The sequence below is a fragment of the Gorilla gorilla genome, chromosome 2, assembly GCF_029281585.2.
Source record: "Gorilla gorilla gorilla isolate KB3781 chromosome 2, NHGRI_mGorGor1-v2.1_pri, whole genome shotgun sequence".
In the NCBI taxonomy this organism is placed as follows: Eukaryota; Metazoa; Chordata; class Mammalia; order Primates; family Hominidae; genus Gorilla; species Gorilla gorilla.
Genome location: NC_086017.1, coordinates 211187013 through 211205633, shown reverse-complemented (window position 1 = coordinate 211205633; position 18621 = coordinate 211187013). Strand labels below are relative to the sequence as shown.

At 42.5% G+C, this 18621-nt stretch overlaps 1 protein-coding gene across 18 annotated transcripts in view; it reads left to right on the top strand.

The window, feature by feature from the left end:
- The first annotated feature begins 238 nt into the window (after positions 1-238).
- The window catches only part of LRCH3 (leucine rich repeats and calponin homology domain containing 3), a 101397-nt gene continuing 83014 nt past the window's right edge, over positions 239-18621 (top strand). For 17 of the 18 annotated variants that reach the window (XR_008678433.2, XR_008678431.2, XR_008678432.2 and 14 more), the window contains exon 1: positions 338-720. Coding sequence is in view for 12 of the 18 variants with exons in the window: in XM_063704550.1 (XP_063560620.1) it covers positions 459-720 (262 nt within the window). In the remaining 6 variants the exon portion in view is untranslated. Of the gene's footprint in view, positions 721-18621 lie in introns of all 18 variants that reach the window. The other variant, XM_031013318.3, reaches the window with a different exon arrangement.

Genomic DNA, 18621 nt, shown 5'->3' with positions numbered 1-18621 from the left:
CTGAGGCAGGAGAATAGCTTGAACCCAGGAAGCAAAGGTTGCACTGAGCCGAGATCGCACCACTGCACTCCAGCCTGGGCGACACAGCGAGACTCTGTCTCAAAAAAAAAAAAAATTCTTAATTTAATGCTTAGTCGAATCATCCACTACTGAGGGAGCAAGGCGGAGAAGTTTTGATGCGGAGCGTTGCCTGAAAGATGTTTTTGTAGAGGCATTTTAGAAATGCCCCTGGGAGGTTAGAGTAGGGGGCTGCTCTGGATTTGTGAGGTCCGTTTTAATTTCCCTTGAAAAGCGCATCATGTGGGCGGGGGCAAGCGCCTGGCTGCGCCGGGGGGCACCACGGTGCTGCCCATCACGAGAACCGTCCGGGGTCGGTCCGTGAGCCCCTTTCTCCGCCCACCCAGCGGTCCGGCCGCGCATGCGCTGAGCTGGCGGGCCCGAGTGTTGTCGGCTGGGAAATGGCGGCCGCGGGCTTGGTCGCTGTGGCAGCGGCTGCCGAGTACTCTGGCACGGTAGCGTCGGGAGGTAACCTCCCTGGTGTTCACTGCGGCCCAAGCTCCGGGGCAGGCCCTGGTTTTGGCCCGGGTTCGTGGAGCCGCTCTCTCGATCGAGCCCTGGAGGAGGCGGCGGTCACTGGGGTGCTGAGCCTGAGCGGCCGGAAACTGAGGGAGTTTCCCCGGGGAGCGGCCAACCACGACCTGACGGACACCACCCGGGCGGGTGAGCGGGGCGGGGGGCGTCTCTGCCCGTGGGAGACCGGGCGCCGGGAGCCGCTCCGGCCGGGGGAGGCGGATGCGGGGGAGTTACAGCAGTTCGTCCCGTAGGCGCCGGGTCCGGACCCGGGTAACGGGGAGAAGCCGACGGCGCCAGCCCTCCGGGCCTGCGCCAGACCCAGAGCCTGGGGAGAGGCGGCGGGCGGCGGCATCTCTCGGGGAAGGGGGCTGGAGTGATTGATGGATGATTTTTTAGGCTTTCTGAGGAAAATCAGTTTGTGCCACGGCGGAGGTTTGCCCCGCCCCGGTTTCTGCAGGCCCTTTCGGATTTGGGGTGCCGAATGGACCTGCTAAGACGGGAACGTTAGCGCGAGCTCTTCACAGATCAGAGTAGCAGGGGTGTCTGGACGAGCTGCATTGTCAGGAAGGGTCGGTCTTCAGCCCTGGAGTTTTTTCGAAAGAAGTGTTGGGGAGCGTGTGTTTAAAGTGGACCCGAAAGAAGTGTTGGGGTGTGTGTTTAAAGTGGACCCGAAAGAAGTGTTGGGGTGTGTGTGTGTTTAAAGTGGACCCGAGAGAAGGGTTGGGGTGTGTGTGTTTAAAGTGAACCCCAAAGAAGTGTTGGGGTGTGTGTGAAGTGAACCCGAACGCTGGAACGTCTTTCTTCGCCTCCATCTAGTTGACTTACAAAATAAATACGCTTGTAAAAATAACTAGAGCCCACCTTCCGACTCCCATTAGTTTCCTCTTCCACTCCTCATGTCCTCCAAAAAAAAGTTGAAGCAAATTACTTAGAAAAGATAGTCTAACATATCTGTACTTGCTATTCCTTTTTAAAGCATTACTTCGTTTTATGTATGTTTTCGAACACAGGAAAGAGAATAAGAAAGTAGGTATTATTTGGCTTTCTTAGTTGTGGCGAACAGTGTCTGGTGCCCGAGTTGTTCATCATCATGTTTGCAGTGCCGTCATCACTGCTCACTGCAGCCTCGACCTCCCGGGCTCAGGTGATCCTCCCACCTCAGCCTCCTGAGTAGCTGGGACTACAGGCAGCCGCCACCACGCCCAGCTAATTTTATATATAAAATATACATATAAATATTATATATAAAATATATATATGTATTTTTTGAGACGGTATCTCGCTCTTGTCTCCCAGGCTGGAGTGGAATGACACAATCTCTGCTCATTGCAACCTCTGCCTCCCAGGCTCAGGTGATCCTCCCACCTCAGCCTCCCGAGTAGCTGGGACTACAGGCGCCCGCCACCACACCCGGCTAATTTTTGGATTTTTATTAGAGACGGGATTTCACCATTTTGGCCAGGCAGGTCTCGAACTCCTGACCTCAGGTGATTCGCCCGCCTCGGCCTCCCAAAGTGCTGGGATTACAGGCGTGAGCCACCGCGTCCGGCCAGTATTTTGTATTTTTTTGTAGAGACGGGGTTTTGCTGTGTTGCCCAGGCTGGTCTCCAACTCCTGGGCTCAAGCTATCCGCCGACCTCGGCCTTACAAAAGGTTGAGATTACAGGCGTGAGCCACTGCGGCTGGCAGTACTTGGTGTCTTATTTTATTTTAAAATCTTAGATTGAGCAGGCGTGAACCACTGCGGCTGGCAGTACTTTGTGTCTTATTTTATTTTAAAATCTTAGATTGAGCACATTTTCTATGCTTTGCAGTCATTAAAAGTTTATAAGTATTACATATGATTCACTCATTTTGGAAAAATAAACAGAACTGTTAAACTAAAGAAGCTATTCTTTCCAAAGAAACTTTTGCTGTAGTTTAAAATAGAAGAAATTAAATGCCTGCTTATTTAATCTCTTTTTGGAAACAGTTGAACTGAATATTTTTTAGTGATTTAAAGTTTCTTGCTAAGGTAAATAAGAGCAGCCACTTTCCTTTTGTGTGTGTTCTGGTAGACGGCATGTAAAATTATCATTCACACCCCAAATTTCCTGCTTCTGTTTAGGAGATGGCTATATGGTACAGTGATTTCATATTGGTGTGAGTCATTTCATTGTTACTACATCAAGCCTGAAGCTAAAGAACAAGTTGATTACAGGAGTCTGTCTAGCTCATTATCTCACCTGCTTTTCAGTAGTTCTAGGAGCACCGTGTTTAGTCCTTAAATATTTTATTGACTAAGAAAATCCAAGTGCATTTATGAAGAATAATAAGTAATACCAAAGAGGTTTTTCCTTACTGTGCTCTGAGTTTTTAAGTATGATGTTGCCTACACTTTAATAGTTTTGTATAGAAACCACATTTTTTGTTGGTTGATTTTTCATCTGGTCAAAACGTGTAAAAAGAAAATAAGATTACAAGGTATTTTATAAGCTATTAGACTAGATTCATTTCTAACATGTAGTAATATCACTTATGAAATATAAAAAAAAATCTTTGGCAGACCTTTCTCATTACCCAGTCTCTGAATTGTTTTAAACAGATAATTTAATGCCAATGACATCATTTATTGAGTGTTCACTATTTGTGATTCATTGTGTTAGATATTTTGAAATATACTGCCTTGTTAAATACACACAATAATTTGTGGATTAAATACTATCCCCACTTTACATGTGAGGGATCACCTAGAGAAAGTCCTATGGCTATCACCACTATGTAGTATCACTGGTGGGATTTTGGCCCAGGTTATAGCTATCACCACTATATAGTATCACTGGTAGGATTTTGGCCCAGGTTACAGCTATCACCACTATATAGTATCACTGGTAGGATTTTGGCCCAGGTTACAGCTATCACCACTATATAGTATCACTGGTAGGATTTTGGCCCAGGTTACAGCTATCACCACTATATAGTATCACTGGTAGGATTTTGGCCCAGGTTACAGCTATCACCACTATATAGTATCACTGGTAGGATTTTGGCCCAGGTTATAGCTATCACCACTATATAGTATCACTGGTAGGATTTTGGCCCAGGTTATAGCTATCACCACTATGTAGTATCAGTGGTAGGATTTTGGCCCAGGTTCATCTAACTCTGTTCTTTCCACTGTACCATGCAACCTCTTCATATAGAAGTAGGTGTTGCTGTTCCTGTTTTTACAGATGGTGGAAACCAGCATTTAGAGATGTTCACTAATTTGCTCAAAGATCTGTGGCTAAAGGACAGAGGAGAGGGTGCTAGCCAGGAGTTTAGTCTAGTTTGAGGTGACTCCAAAAGCCATAGTCTGTTTTTATGGCAGGTACTTTGATTAATTTGGGACCAACTTATGGTAGTTATTAGGTATGCTTAGACCTTATAGAAAATTTAAAGCCAAGTAAAATTAGTTGAATGCTAATATATAAAAGTTGCCTCGCATACTGTTTTTTCATAATGTGTAGCATGTACATGGTAGAGCTGTTGTCTACCATTCATATCCTAGGGAACAGCATATATTGCCCATATTTATAATTAGACATGATTTTGAACTTATTGGGAACGTTTTCTTGAGACTTTCTGTGCTGTTTATTTTGAAAGGTTAATCTGGTTGGGCCCGGTGGCTCTCACCTATAATCCCAGCACTTTGGGAGGCCAGGGCGGGCAGATCACCTGAGATCGGAAGTTCCAGACCAGCTTGGCTAACATGGTGAAACCCGGTCTCAACTAAAAATACAAAAATTAGCCAGGCGTGATGGCGGGTGCCTGTAATCCCAACTACTTGAGAGGCTGAGGCACGAGACTCGCTTGAACCCAGGAGGCGGAGGTTGCAGTGAGCTGAGATTGTGCCACTGCACTCCAGCCTGGGTGACAGAGTAAGTGCTGTCTCAAAAAAAAAAAAGAAAAAAGAAAAATATTAATCTTTTGGAAAAGGGGAATATTTATTTGGGAATGGGTGACTTGATCCAGTGGACAAGGAAAGTCTTAGAAGACATCACAGAAGACTTCTTGAAGCAGAAAGGATATAACTTGGATTTGGGCAAGCAGAAACAAGAAGGAAAGCTATTTTAGGCAGTGGTGGACAGCACGCAAAAAATGTTAAGAGTATAAGGGACATCAGTTAATTTTGCCAGTCCATCATTCAGTCCCTTCTGGTAACAGTACTCCAATTTTCCTAGGGAACCACCCCTCTCAGTTATATGAACCCCACCCTGGCATAGAGTATGCCAGTGACTCAGGCCTAGCTAATGGTCAGTCAGTATATAGTCCATTGCTCTGGCCATAGTGATGGTTCAGAGGTGGGCCCATTTTGCAATCAGCACACATGAGTAACTGAATTTTTTGTTGAACTATTGAGAAAGAGGCATGCTTTGAGCCCTGGGGTTGCTGAGAGAATAGGATGTGAGCCTGGAAGTTAGCAATAGGTGGGAAGCAGAGCCAAAAGATGGAAGTTCTGATGGCAGTGTTTGTACCTTTGGGTCAGCCGCCATGCCTAAAGTCAGTGCTATCTCTGTACCTTCAAATTATGTGAGCTAATAAATTCTTCTTTCTGCTTAAGGTGAATAAAAAAGTTTTTTTTTGTTTTGTTTTTGTTTATTTGTTTGTTTTTGAGATGGAGTCTCGCTCTGTCACCCAGGCTGGAGTGCAGTGGGATGATCTCGGCTCACCGCAACTTCTTTCTCCTGGGTTCAAGTGATTCTCCTGCCTCAGCCTCCTGAGTAGCTGGGACTACAGGCGCCCGCCACCACACCTGGCTAATTTTTATATATTTAGTAGAGATGAGGTTTCACCATATTGGCCAGGCTGGTCTCGATCTCCTGACCTTGTGATCCGCCCGCCTTGGCCTCTCAAAGTGCTGGGATTACAGGTGTGACCCACCGCACCCGGCCAGAATTTTTTGATGATAAAAAGGTCCTGACTAATACAGTGAAACTGCCCATGATGATATTGTGGTGAGACAAATTTGGTCAAAATAAATTATTGGATTAGAGAATATAAGAGCTGCCTTTCATATATGAGGAAGCTAGACAGCCAGTAGCTTTAGAGGTCAGCATTCATTCAACAGACATTTAGTGACTAAAGGACTTCGGCAGTTATCGGTGTATGTATGAAGAGGACCCAGACACTCCCTGCCCTGACAGAACTCAAGGGATCTACTGGGGAGATAGACGGGTGGAAGGATTGTTTGAATTGTGCAATAATAGCACAACTACTATGTTTTAGGCATTATGCTGGGTAATGTAGAGGAAACAAAAATGAGGCCTTACGGATATTTTTAAATCTAGTAATCTGGTTGGGTAGCTGCATAACAGAAAGCTGTGAGGGAATGAAATCCTGGTACACTGAGATCATACTGGAAAATGAAAATGTACAAATGCTGATTGAATTTATTTAAAAAAGGTTAGAAGGAGTCCAAGATAACTGTTAAACCCGTAAGACTAGAAAGATGGTAATGCTATTGCTTATAATAGTAGCTAACATTTATTGAGGTCTTAACGTATTCCAGGTATTGTGCTAAGCTGTGTGTGTGTGTGTGTCTATCTATAACATGAACAAAAACAACCATAGTAAGTCGTAAATACTATTTTTGACCCCATTTTACGTGTGAGAAAATTGAGGCTCAGGAGATTAAATAATTTGATCAAGGTCTCCCAGCTAATAAGTGACAAAACTAGGATTCAATTTCTGATACATTTGACCCTAAAATTTGTGTTATTGATCAATAATTATACCAACAAGTTGGGTTCCTGTAATTTCTTTGGTTTGCCCAATATCTTTGAAGGGTTGGTAGCACATCTAGTGAATCATGTGGGACAAATAGAAACTAGAGCTTTAGAATGTAGAGTGACACTTTAGGAGGCTGAGGTGGGTGGATCACGAGATCAGGAGTTCAAGACCAGCCTGGCCAACATGGTGAAACCCTGTCTCTACTAAAAATACAAAAAACTAGCTGGGCATGGTAGCACACGCCTGTAATCGCAGCACTTTTGGGGGCCGAGGTGGGCAGATCACCCGATGTCAGGAGTTCAAGACCAGCCTGGCCAACATGGTGAAACCCCATCTCTATTAAAAATACAAAAAATTAGCTGGGCGTGGTGGTGCATGGCTGTAATCGCAGCTACTTGGGAGGCTGAGGCAGGAGAATTTCTTGAACCCTGGAAGTGGAGGTTGCAGTGAGCTGAGATCACGCCATTGCACTCCAGACTGGGCAACGAGCAAAACTGTCTCAAAAAAAAAAAAAAAAAAAAAAGGATGTAGAGTGACGTTAATTAAGGCTATGGAATAAATTCAAGAGAGTCATAGTGAGAGTTTATAAGATTCTTGGAGGAAGGACGTAGAGAATGGAAAAGGTAGGCACTGTCAACTCAGGGAGATACCAGCATTTTAAAAGGTGGAAAGAGGAACCAGTCTGGGAAAAAACAAAAACAGAAAAAAGATTCAGTAACTAGGCCTGTACTAGAATTCATAGAATCCTAAAACTAGGCCCGGGCGCAGTGGCTCATGCCTGTAATCCCAGCACTTTGGGAGGCCGAGGCAGGTGGATCACCTGAGGTGAGGAGTTTGAGACCAGTCTGCCCAACATGGTGAAACCCACTAAAAATACAAAAAATAGCTGGGTGCCGTTGGCAGGCACCTATAATCCCAGCTACTCAGGAGACAGGCAGGGGAATCGCTTGTGCCGGGGAGGTGGAGGTTGCAGTGAGCTGAGATGGCGCCTCTGCACTCCAGCACGGGCAACACAGCGAGACTCCGTCTCAAAAAAACAAAAAAAACAAAACAAACAAACAAAAAAACAAAACCAGAAAAATCCTAAAACCAGAAGGAACCATAGTGACCTTCTAAGTTATTTCACAAATGAGAAGCAATCTGAAGCTGGGTGCAGTGGCTCACGCCTGTAACCCTAGCACTTTAACACTTTGGGAGGCTGAGGCGGGTGGATCACTTGAGCCCAGGAGATGGAGACCAGCCTGGGCAACATCGCAAACCTCGTCTCTTAAAAAAAATACAAAAATTAGACAGTTGTGGTGGAATGCATCTGTAGTCCCAGCTACTTGGGAAGCTGAGGTGGGAGAATCGCTTGAGTCTGGGAGATTGAGGCTGCAGTGAGCGGAGGTCGCGCCACTGCTCTCCAGTGTGGGCAACAGTGAGCCCTGTCTCAAAAAAAAAATAAAATAAATAAATAAATGAGAGAGAAGCAATCTCAGATTAAATGATATTCTTAAGGTTGTATAGTGAGGTGATACTGTTTTACACAAGGCAAATAAGAGTCATAGCTGAAGCCTGAAGAAAACTCTTGAATGAAATACAGAAAACGAGAAAGCAAAGACTCAGCGTTGGGGTAAAGCCTACAGGTGAGAGCAGGATGCTGTGGGCAGGTGGACTACGATTACACACAGAAAAAGGAAACATTGACATGTGGCGGGTGAGCCAAAGTAATGCAGTGTCATTGGAGCTATGAGAATTAAAATTTTCAAGAAATGAATACTTTCTAGGTAAGAAGAATGAGGACTGCTAAAATGCCATTTAATTTTCCAAGGAGGCAGTCTGTAACTCACAAAATTATGGTTTCATTAGTCTTGGAAATACGGACTAGAGTACCAGGTCTTAATTTGAGATTGTGTTTTTCTTGGATCCTTGTTTATGTCTATTTTGTAACAGTCACAGTATATGCACTATGAATTTTTCTAGAACTGTGCTGTGTAGTATGGTAGCAACTAGCCGTAAGTGGTTATTAAAATAGAAATTTAAAACTTGGTTCTTCATTTGCACCAGCCACATTTCAAGTGCTCAGTAGCCACATATGTCATTTTGGACAGCACCTTGGACCAACCTCCTCTCTGTCATACTGGACAGCACAGATAATAGAACTCTCTCATCACTGCAGGAAGTTAGGTTAGACTCCCCTGAGATTGGTCTTAAAAGGGAAGGGGAGGTAGTAGGATGGTTTCTTTAGGGGAGGCGAGAAGATGAACCATAGAGGACCACTGAACCAGTTTTGAGAGTACGGGAGTGGCAGCAGTGCTGGGGCCGAGGAGTTCCCAGGTTCCAGTTCCTTTTACAGTGGCTATACTTGGGAGCTGGATGGTTAACGTTACTTCATGTTAGAACATCAAGTATGACTTTAAGTGGTGTGGTTATATACATGTTTCGTGTTCTTTCCAGTTCCTCTGTAAAATATCCCAGGTGCGCTTGGGAAAAATGTATGGTCAGTGTGGTAATTCACACAAAGGAATATTATTTTGAATTCCTGAAGCAGCCGGCAATATCAAATGCAGTGTGACTAATTTTAGAATCAAACTAGTAGTAAAAATGTAAAGCATTTCCTTATTCACTTTTAACTTTCTTCTTTGCTCTTCACAATTTCTAAATTTTTATTGTTTGAAGGAAGTCTTAAACCTTGGATTTAAACGGTTTAACTGATTTCTTATTTAAAAACTGGGTAATAGATTTTCCCATTAAAAACAGGTTTTTGGCTAGGCGCGGTGGCTCATGCCTGTAATCCCAGCACTTTGTGAGGTTAAGGTGGGTGGATCACCTGAGATCAGGAGTTTGAGACCAACCTGACCAACATGGCGAAACCCCATCTCTACTAAAAATACAAAAAATTAGCTGGCTGTGGTGGCACGTGCCTGTAATCCCAGCTTCAGCTACTCGGGAGGCTGAGGCAGAGGAATTGCTTATCCCGGGAGGCAGAGGTTGCAGTGAGCCGAGATCACATCACTGCACTCCAGCCTGGGCAGCAGAGTGAGACTCCCTCTCAAAACAAAAACAAAAACAAAAAACAAAAGAACAGGCCGGGTGCAGTGGCTCATGCCTGTAATCCCAGCACTTTGGGAGGCCGAGGCAGGTGGATCATGAGGTCAGAAGTTCAAGACGAGCCTGGCCATGATGGTGAAACCCTGTCTCTACTAAAACTACAAAAAAAAAAAAATTAGCCAGGCGTGCTGGCAGGTGTTTGTAATCCCAGCTACTCGGGAGGCTGAGGCAGGAGAATCGCTTGAACCCCAGTGGTGGAGGTTGCAATGAGCCAAGATCACGCTGATCGCGCCACTATACTCCACTCCAGCCTAGGCGACAGAGTGAGACTCTGTCTCAAAAAAAAAAAAAAAAAACCCACAGTTTTTTAAAAATGATTTTCATATCATAGAGAGTGGGAAGGTAAGCCACAGTCTTCTTAAGATTTCCAATAAATGCAACAGATTAGATCCAGAATATTTAAGAATGTCTATACACAAGTAAGAAAAAGACAATCCAGTAGAAAACTGAGAAAACACTTGAACTAGTACTTTACTAAAGAGGAATTCCAAGTGGCCAATAAATATTTGAAAAGGTGCTGAACCTCATCAGTAATCAAGAGAATGAAAAATAAAACCACAGTGGGTACTACTTTACAAGTTGATGATTCCAAGTACTGGAAAGAACATGGAGCAGTGGAGACACTCATACGATGCTGTGGGAGCTTGTGGGAGTGTGAATTGGTGCCTCAACTTTGAAAATGCTCTGGAACGATCCAGGAAGATTTAAAATACACATATTCTGTGACTCAGAAATTCCACTCTTGAGATAAATCCCTCAGAGAAAGTTGTGTGTATGTGTACCAGGATATATAGTATGATAAGACTGTCCATAGCATTATTCATATTTGACAAAATAGAAACAACTTAAGTGATGATCACCAGTAGAATGGATAAATCAATTGTGTGAAAATGAGCTGGCCAAGTGCGGTGACTCACACCTGTAATCTCAGCACTTTGGGAGTTTAAGGTGGGTGGATCACAAGGTCAGGAGTTCGAGACCAGCCTGACCAACATGGTGAAACCCCGTCTCTACTAAAAATACAAAAAATTAGCCGGGTGTGGTGCTGGGCGCCTGTAATTTTAGCTACTCAGAAGGCTGAGACAGGAGAATCGCTTGAACCTGGGAGGCAGAGGTTGCAGTGAGCTGAGATCACACCACAGCACTCCAGCCTGGGCAACAGAGTGAGACTCCATCTCAAAAAAAAAAGACAAGAAAATGAATGAGCTATAACTATATGCAGTTGCAGGAATGAACCTTAGAAACATAATGTCGAGAAAGTGAAGTGTGAAGCATAATATATACAGTGCAAATATATTTAGTAAAGTTCAAAAACAAAAAATATAAGTGCTAAAAGTACAAAGAAAAGGAAATAATTGCCATAAAAATCAGGATAATGGTTACCTCTAGGGGAGAAGGAAAAAGCTGTGATTAGGAAAGGGGGCTTTGGGTTGGGAGTCAGGGATATATTTCTGAAGTACTGGAAATACTCTGTTTCATGACCTTGGTGGTGATTATATGGTTGTTCATGTTATACTTTTAAAAAATTGAATTGTACGTTTATGATTTATTCACTTTTCTTCATTTATGTTCTACTTTTGTTGAGGCTAACTTCTTCATTGTTAACTCATGTATTTCTCATGGCACCTCTTCTTTTTGGCCATCTCTTTTTAAATTCTCTTCCTTTCTCTCTACCATCCCTCCTCCCCAGTTAGGCACTTATTGTTTTCTTAATACCCTGTGCACATTTTTTTATTGTCACAGTAAACAATATCATCTTTTCTTCTACTAGATTGGCAGCTTCTTGAAGGAGGTATATTAGTTTTCTGTTGCTAAATAGCAAATTATTACAAATTTAGCAGCTTAAAACAGCATCCATTTACTATAGTTCTATAGGTTAGGAGTCTGGACTCAGCTGAACTCAAGGTTTCACAAGACTGAAATTAATGTGTTGTCAGGATGGGCTTTTATCTGGAGGCTTTGGGGAACAGTTTGCTTCCAAGCTCATTCGAGTTTTGGCAGAATTCAGTCTTTGTGGTTATAAAACTGAGGTTCTTATTTCCTTTCTGGTTGTCAGCCTCAGGCCACTCTCAGGTCCTGGATGCCACCTGTATTCTTACAACATGGCCCCCTCCATCCTCAAGCCAGCATTGGTGTGTCATCAAACACTTCTCATGCTTCCAGTTTCTCAGACTTCCTCTGCTGCTGCTGTCCAGAGGGTTGATGTGATGAGACTGGGTTTGCCAAGATTGTGCCTCTTTTGATTAATTCTAAAGTCAACTGATTAGTAGACTTCATTACATCTGCAAAATCCCCTCTTCCACATAAGGAAGATACTCAGGGTATGAGATCCTGTATTCACAGTTCCAGGGATTAGAGTGGTGTCTTAGTCCATTTTGTGCTGCTATAACAGCATACCACAGACTGAGTAATTTATGAGTAGAAATTTGTTGGCTCACAATTTTGGAGGTTGGAAAGACCAAGATCTAGGTGCTGCCATCTAGTGAGGGCCTTCTTGCTGTGTTATATTTTGTTGAAGATTTTTCCATGTGTGTTCATCAGTGATAGTGGCTTGTAATTTTATTTTTTGTGTCTAGCTTTGGTATCAGGGTAATGCTGGCCTCGTAAAATGCGTTTGGAAGTATTCCCTTCTCTTTAGTTTTTTTAAGAGTTCGAGAAGGATTGTTATTAGTTCTTCATATGCTTGGTAGAATTCAGCAGTGAAACCATGGCTTTTCTTTGGTGAGAGACTGTTACTGATTCAATCCTTACTCATTAATCTGTTCAGATTTTCTGTTTCTTCATGATTCAATCTTGGGAGGTTGTGTGTTCCTAGGAATTTATGCGTTTCTTCTGAGTTATCCAGTTTGTTGGCATATAACTTTTGAGTATTTGTTGAATGAATGGATGGGTGAATGATAAAGCGAAAAGAAGTGATTGAGAGCCTGTTCACTTTCATAGCTTCGGAACAGTGACACCTGCCTGCTGTATAAAGTAACTGGTTTCAGTGGGGACCCTGGGAATTTCAATCAGAACATTCTCAAGGATAATACTAGTGAGTATGCTTCTCTTTGGTGTGAAAAAGTCAAGCATTCAGAACTTTTAAAATTGGTGTCATAGAGGATAAGAGAAATGATGTTACATGTGCTAAGAGTTGTTTCCTCAAAATAAATGTCAACTTCTAGGTATTTGGGAACTTTCACAATGGATTCATTGATTATAATAAAAGGAATAAAAATGTTAAACCTTATATGTAGTGAAGGAGGCTTTCTCTGTTTATCCAGTGTTTTCAACTTTGGTAGTTATATGTCTCACTTGTGTAAGGAAAATCTTAGTCAGATAATGTGGTCATGCTTCTTTTAGCCTAGAAAATTTGTGGCTTCTGGCCATCTATTATCAAGTGACAAGCTGTAGCACATTGATTCTCAGGCTTTAGTGTTGTGCATAAAATCACCTGGGGCTCTTTTTAAAAAATACACATCCCTGGGTCTGATTACTAGAGAGATTCAGGAGATCTGGGGTGGAGTCCATTAAACTACATTTTTAACAAGCATCCTGATGGTACTAGGTGCAGGTAGTTAAGAACCACTTGAAAAACATTTCCTTAGAATTTGCTACTTTAGCCAGGTGTGGTGATTTGCGCCTGTAATCCCAGCTACTTGGGAGGCTGAGGCATGAGAATCACTTGAACCTGGGAGGTGGAGGTTGCAGTGAGCTGAGATTGCACCACTGCACTCTAGCGTAGGCCAAAGAGTGAGACTGTTTAAAAAAAAAAAAAAAAAAAGAATTTGCTCCTTTACTCTAAAAGTTATTTTGGAGGATAGTGGTTTTTCACATCTGGTTCTATGGCATGCCATAGAAGGTTCGCGGGACCTTGTGAGAAATGCAGAATTGCAGGCCTCATCTCGGAATAAGAATCTGCATTTGCATTTCAGCTTAAGGAGCACTGCTGTAACGTTAACCAGGTAATTCTTTTTCCAAAGGGTCTCAGTAAGTAAATAATTGGCCTTAGTTAATTTAACCCATATGACATGGGGCGACCAAATTGAATACTTTCAACATCAGTCTATTAAAAAATGAAAAGAGACCGGGTGTGGTGGCTCATGCCTGTAATCCCAATGCTTTGGGGGGCTGAGGCAGGTGGATCAGTTGAGGTCAGGAGTTCGAGACCAGCCTGACCAACATGGTGAAACCCCATCTCTACCAAAAAATACAAAAATTAGCCAGGCGTGGTGGCGTGCACCTCTAGTTAGTTCTAGGTACTAGGGAGGCTGAGGTGGGAGAATAGCTCAAACCCCAGAGGTGGAGGTTGCAGTGAGCCAAGATTGTGCCACTGCAGTGGGCGACAGAGTAAGACCCTGTCTCAAAAAAAGAAAAAAAAAAAAGACCCACTTTGTGGGTGGCAATAAGCAAAGAAGAAAGTTATGACACCAGTTGCCTTGTTCCTAGGATATGATGTGCTGAACATATCATGGATATGTACATGGCTAGAGTTTGATGTTAGCAAGTCCTTTTAGACTGTGCCTTGCCTCAGCTGCACCCCTCCTTAAGTTATACTGGAAAATAAAAAAACCTTCGTATGTCATCCTAGTAGGTATGGTAAGGATCCAGAGTGCAGAAATCCCATCGTGTATCCAGAGCTCAATTATCTTGTCCTCACTCCTATCCTGAGGACTGGGGCTTTCCACCCAAAATTGTTATACCAGAAACAGGGCTCTACTTCTCATTGGTGTATTTGTTTCTAGTACCTACTTTTAAAAGACTGTTACTTGCTCAGCTGCTTATCTTGCTTGTGAAGACAATGTTTAGTAACACGAGGAAAACTACAGACATTATCGTGGTCCAATCAACAGTGACCATCACAGATTTGTTAATTTTGCTGTTTTATCATAATACTTGCAGTTAGTAAACACTTCCTTATTTTCTAATGTAAGAATGACAAATAGAACTTAAAGACATTTCCAATAGAATTTATCTGTACCTCGATTATCCACTCCTTTTTTTTTTCTTTTTTATTTTTTTGAGACAGAGTCTTACTCTGTCACCTAGGCTGGAGTGCAGTGGTGTGATCTTGGCTCACTGCAACCTCTACCTCCCGGGTTCAAGTGATTCTCCTGCCTCAGCCTCCCGAGTAGCTGGGACTACAGGTGTGTGCCACCACACCTGGCTAATTTTATTTATTTATTTATTTATTTTGAGATGGAGTCTTGCCCTGTCACCCAGGCTGGAGTGCAATGGTGTGATCTCGGCTCACTGCAGCCTCCACCTTCCGGGTTCAGATGATTCACCTGCCAGATTCAGATGATTCACCTGCCAGGTTCAGATGATTCACCTGCCTCAGCCTCCCAAGTAGCTGGGATTACAGGCGCCTCCAACCACGCCCGGCTAATTTTTGTATTTTCAGTAGTGACAGGGTTTCACCATGTTGGCCAGGCTGGTCTCGAACTCCTGACCTAGTGATCCACCCACCTCAGCCTCCCAAAGCATTGGGATTACAGGCGTGAGCCACCACGCCCGGCTGCTAATTTTTGTATTCTTAGTAGAGATGGGGTTTCACAATGTTGACCAGGATGGTCTCGATATCTTGACCTAGTGATCCACCCGCCTTGGCCTCCCAAAGTGCTGGGATTACAGGTGTGAGCCACTGCGCCTGGCTTCCACTCCTTTTTTCACACAAGAAGGGGGATTTTTCATAATATGTATTGATTTTTTCATAGTACCCTGCATGTTACCTTTTTAGGATCTTTTTGAATCTGAGAGATTCAGAATGTTGACGACTGACTGCCTGCTGCATTCCATACTCACATATCATTGCTTAAACCATGTGTGGCAAAATTTCTTTCCCGCTCCAACGTTGATTACTACTGATAACCTGGAAATTATATTCCAAAAGCAAAACAATTTTCTAGGTTCATCTTGTTTTCCCCTCTCCTAACAAAGCAGTTATCTTTAAGGAGCCTTGGTTCCTTTTAGTGAGCAGTAGGACCCAGGACTGCAGCCTGTCTCCTGGAGCTCATTGTATAACATTCCACACAGAAACTGATACCAGATAACAATAAAGACTGTTTAGCTTATTTCATCTGAAGGAGCAGGAGCCTTTCAAAATCGTGAATATGGTCAATTTTAACCCCTATTTGACCAAATTCTTTTCTTATCCTAATATAGAAGCTTTTCGATTGATACTCATGTATGATCTGTGTTACCAACTTTTCCCATTTTCATTCCCAGCATAGACACATTTTATGTGCTGTGTTAGTATATATTATACCAAAATATATTTTGAATTAAAATACCATCAAAAGCTTTAGAAACATCAACATTTAAATGTCACCTTGTGATTGGTCATTTTTAATAAGTCTCCTTTTTGTGATGCCGCTGAGCCCATATATTGGAAGGTTCCTAAATTTTACTTACCTGCGTTTACTCAGTATAGTCAGCCTGATTTCCTGTCCATATTCAGCAGATAATTCAAGGCTACTTTCATCAAGGATGTATTTTCTTTCTTTAAACAAAGGATTACTTATGAAATATATGCATAATGACTTTCTAGCATAAACCTGATTTACTTAAACTAACATACTAGGTAACCTAACAGCCATTACTTAATTTCAAGGTAAAATAATTTTATCATTTAGAATACATAGTACTTAATTAGTTCACAGAACCTGTGCTTCTGTGAGCAACTGTGGTCTTTGCAGAATGCAGTGAATTTCTTGCTGTTACATTATGCTGCCGTGTCCAAAAGGCAGTTCTTTACGTTTCCTGAGGTCTTGGTGTGACCCGTAACTTTCCATTTTTCTTGTTATTTTATTAGAGTATGTATCAAAGGTTTGAAGTATTTTTATTCTCATATTTTTCTGGAGGAAGAAACCTTCCTGCAACTATATCACAGTTGCAACTTCTTAGTAATATTATGTTCAAGTTTCTTAGTACAATTTCCAAATGTGGGTCACAGAGACACACAGAGATCATTACACACACAATCATTTAGTTTCTTTCAGGAGGAAACAACTATTGCTCTTAGTTGTAAATATTCAAACCATTTTCTTGGACTAGAAATCTTGACCTCTTCTGCCAGTATACAGTTCTCTTGGGCACACGGTAGCTACCACAGAGCACTGTTCTGGAAGTGGTTCCCAGGCCAGCAGCAATGTCATCACCTAGGAAGTTTTTAGAGGTTTACATTATTGGATGTTACCTCAGACACGTGGTATCAGAAATTCCAGGGTAGGGCTGAGCAGTCTGTTTTAACAAGCCCTCCAGGTCAGTCTGACGCCTGCTGAAGCTGGACAGCCACTGCTGTGGAATGTAGAAAATCTCATGGTAATTATATAATTTATTCATAAAAATTCCCAACAAATTTAGTATAGTAATTACTTTTGACAGTTCACAGAGAAATTTATCTAAATTTTAGACTTCCAGTTTTGGAGGACTAGTATTTTAAGTCTTCATGGTTATAGCTTTGCATCTGGAAGTTCTAGTGCGTTGCTTTTTTGCTCTGTGGAAACTGTGATGCTTGGTTATATCATTCCCCCCAACCCATATTTTTTTGTTAAAAAAAACTGAAAAGCTTCCTGTTACTTTTTAGGAATCATTTTGGGGTGGGGGAGGGATAAAGTGCTGATCATAATATGAAAACATTTTATTAAAAACTTTATTGCTGGGTGTGGTGGCTCACGCCTGTAATCCCAGCACTTTGGGAGGCCGAGGCAGACGGATCACCTGAGGTCAGAAGTTCAAAACCAGCCTGGCCAACATGGCGAAACCCTGTCTCTACTAAAAATACAAAAATTAGCCGGGCATGGTGGGGGCGCCTGTAATCCCAGCTACTCGGGAGGCTGAGGCAGGAGAATGGCTTGAACCAGGGAGAGAGAGGTTGCAGTGAGATCGTGCCATTGCACTCCAGCCTGGGCCACAGAGCGAGACTTTGTCTGAAAAAAACAAACAAACAAAATGTTATTAAATACTTTAAAAAAAGTATAATGATCTCCCTACTGCTACCTCTACCCGTATACAAGAATAAAAATTCCAGGAGATATTGAAAGGTGGTAGGGCAGGGAGCCTGAGTGAGACTCAGAAAATAGCCCCCATTTCTTCCCATTGTATTTTTTTTTTTTTTTTGAGACGGAGTCTTGCTCTGTCACTCAGGCTGAAGTGCAGTGGCGTGATCTCAGCTCACTGCAACCTCCGCCTCCTGGGTTCAAGTGATTCTCCTGCTTCAGCCTCCTGAGTAGCTGGGATTGCAGGCGCCTGCCACCACGCCTGGCTAATTTTTGTATTTTTAGGAGGGACGGGGTTTCAGCATGCTGGCCAGGCTGGTGTCGAACTTCTGACCTCATGATCCACCCGCCTCGGCCTCCCAAAGTGCTGGGGGATTACAGGCGTGAGCCCTCGTGCCCAGCCCCCATTATAATTTTTTTAACTTTTCTCTCTTAAGATCTGAAGGAAAATCCAGTGCAGTGGCATGGCGGGGTGCAAGCATACCATAGTTAGCTAACCTATAATCTCTATGCATCCTAAAGGTAATATTAAGTAAGAATCTCAGTGTCTGAAGAGGTATTTTAATGATGGTATCTAATATTTGTGCTAAATGATATCTTTCAAAATCCCTGATTTTTACTAGGATAATGCAGCTGCCTATTAGTCACATACCTGTTTTTCAGCATTTTAAAATAATTTATAGTATAGTGCTTTGTACAAAAGACCTAGTATACTTATGCATGGGCTTTGAATTCAGAGAAATCTAGGTTTGCATATTGATTCAGTCTCTTACTAGCTTTGTGTGACTCATAGGAAAGTTTTCTAACCTTTGTAAATGGCAGTTTCCTCATCTGTGCAATGTCTACCTCATAAGGAGGTTTTGTAAATTAAATGAGATTATAGCCGTATGGAGCAATAAACAAAGGTTCCAGTGCATATACATGCTTAGCAAATGTTATTTAAAAATTTTCACCTTTCTTTTCCTTCCTCTGCTTGCTTCAATGCTGTATTTTTTTAGTTAGTAAAAATATATTCTCTGCCTGTGTTTCAGTCACTGTTCTAGGCATGGATATACCTTTTGAATTATGCTTTTTGAATGTTAAATAAACCAAGTCCAGTTTGTTATAAAATGTTTTTAGGCCAGGCATGGTGGCTCACACCTGTAATTCCAGCACTTTGGGAGGCCAAGGTGGGAGGATTGCTTGAGGTCAGCAGTTTGAACCAGCCTGGGCAACATAGTGAGACACT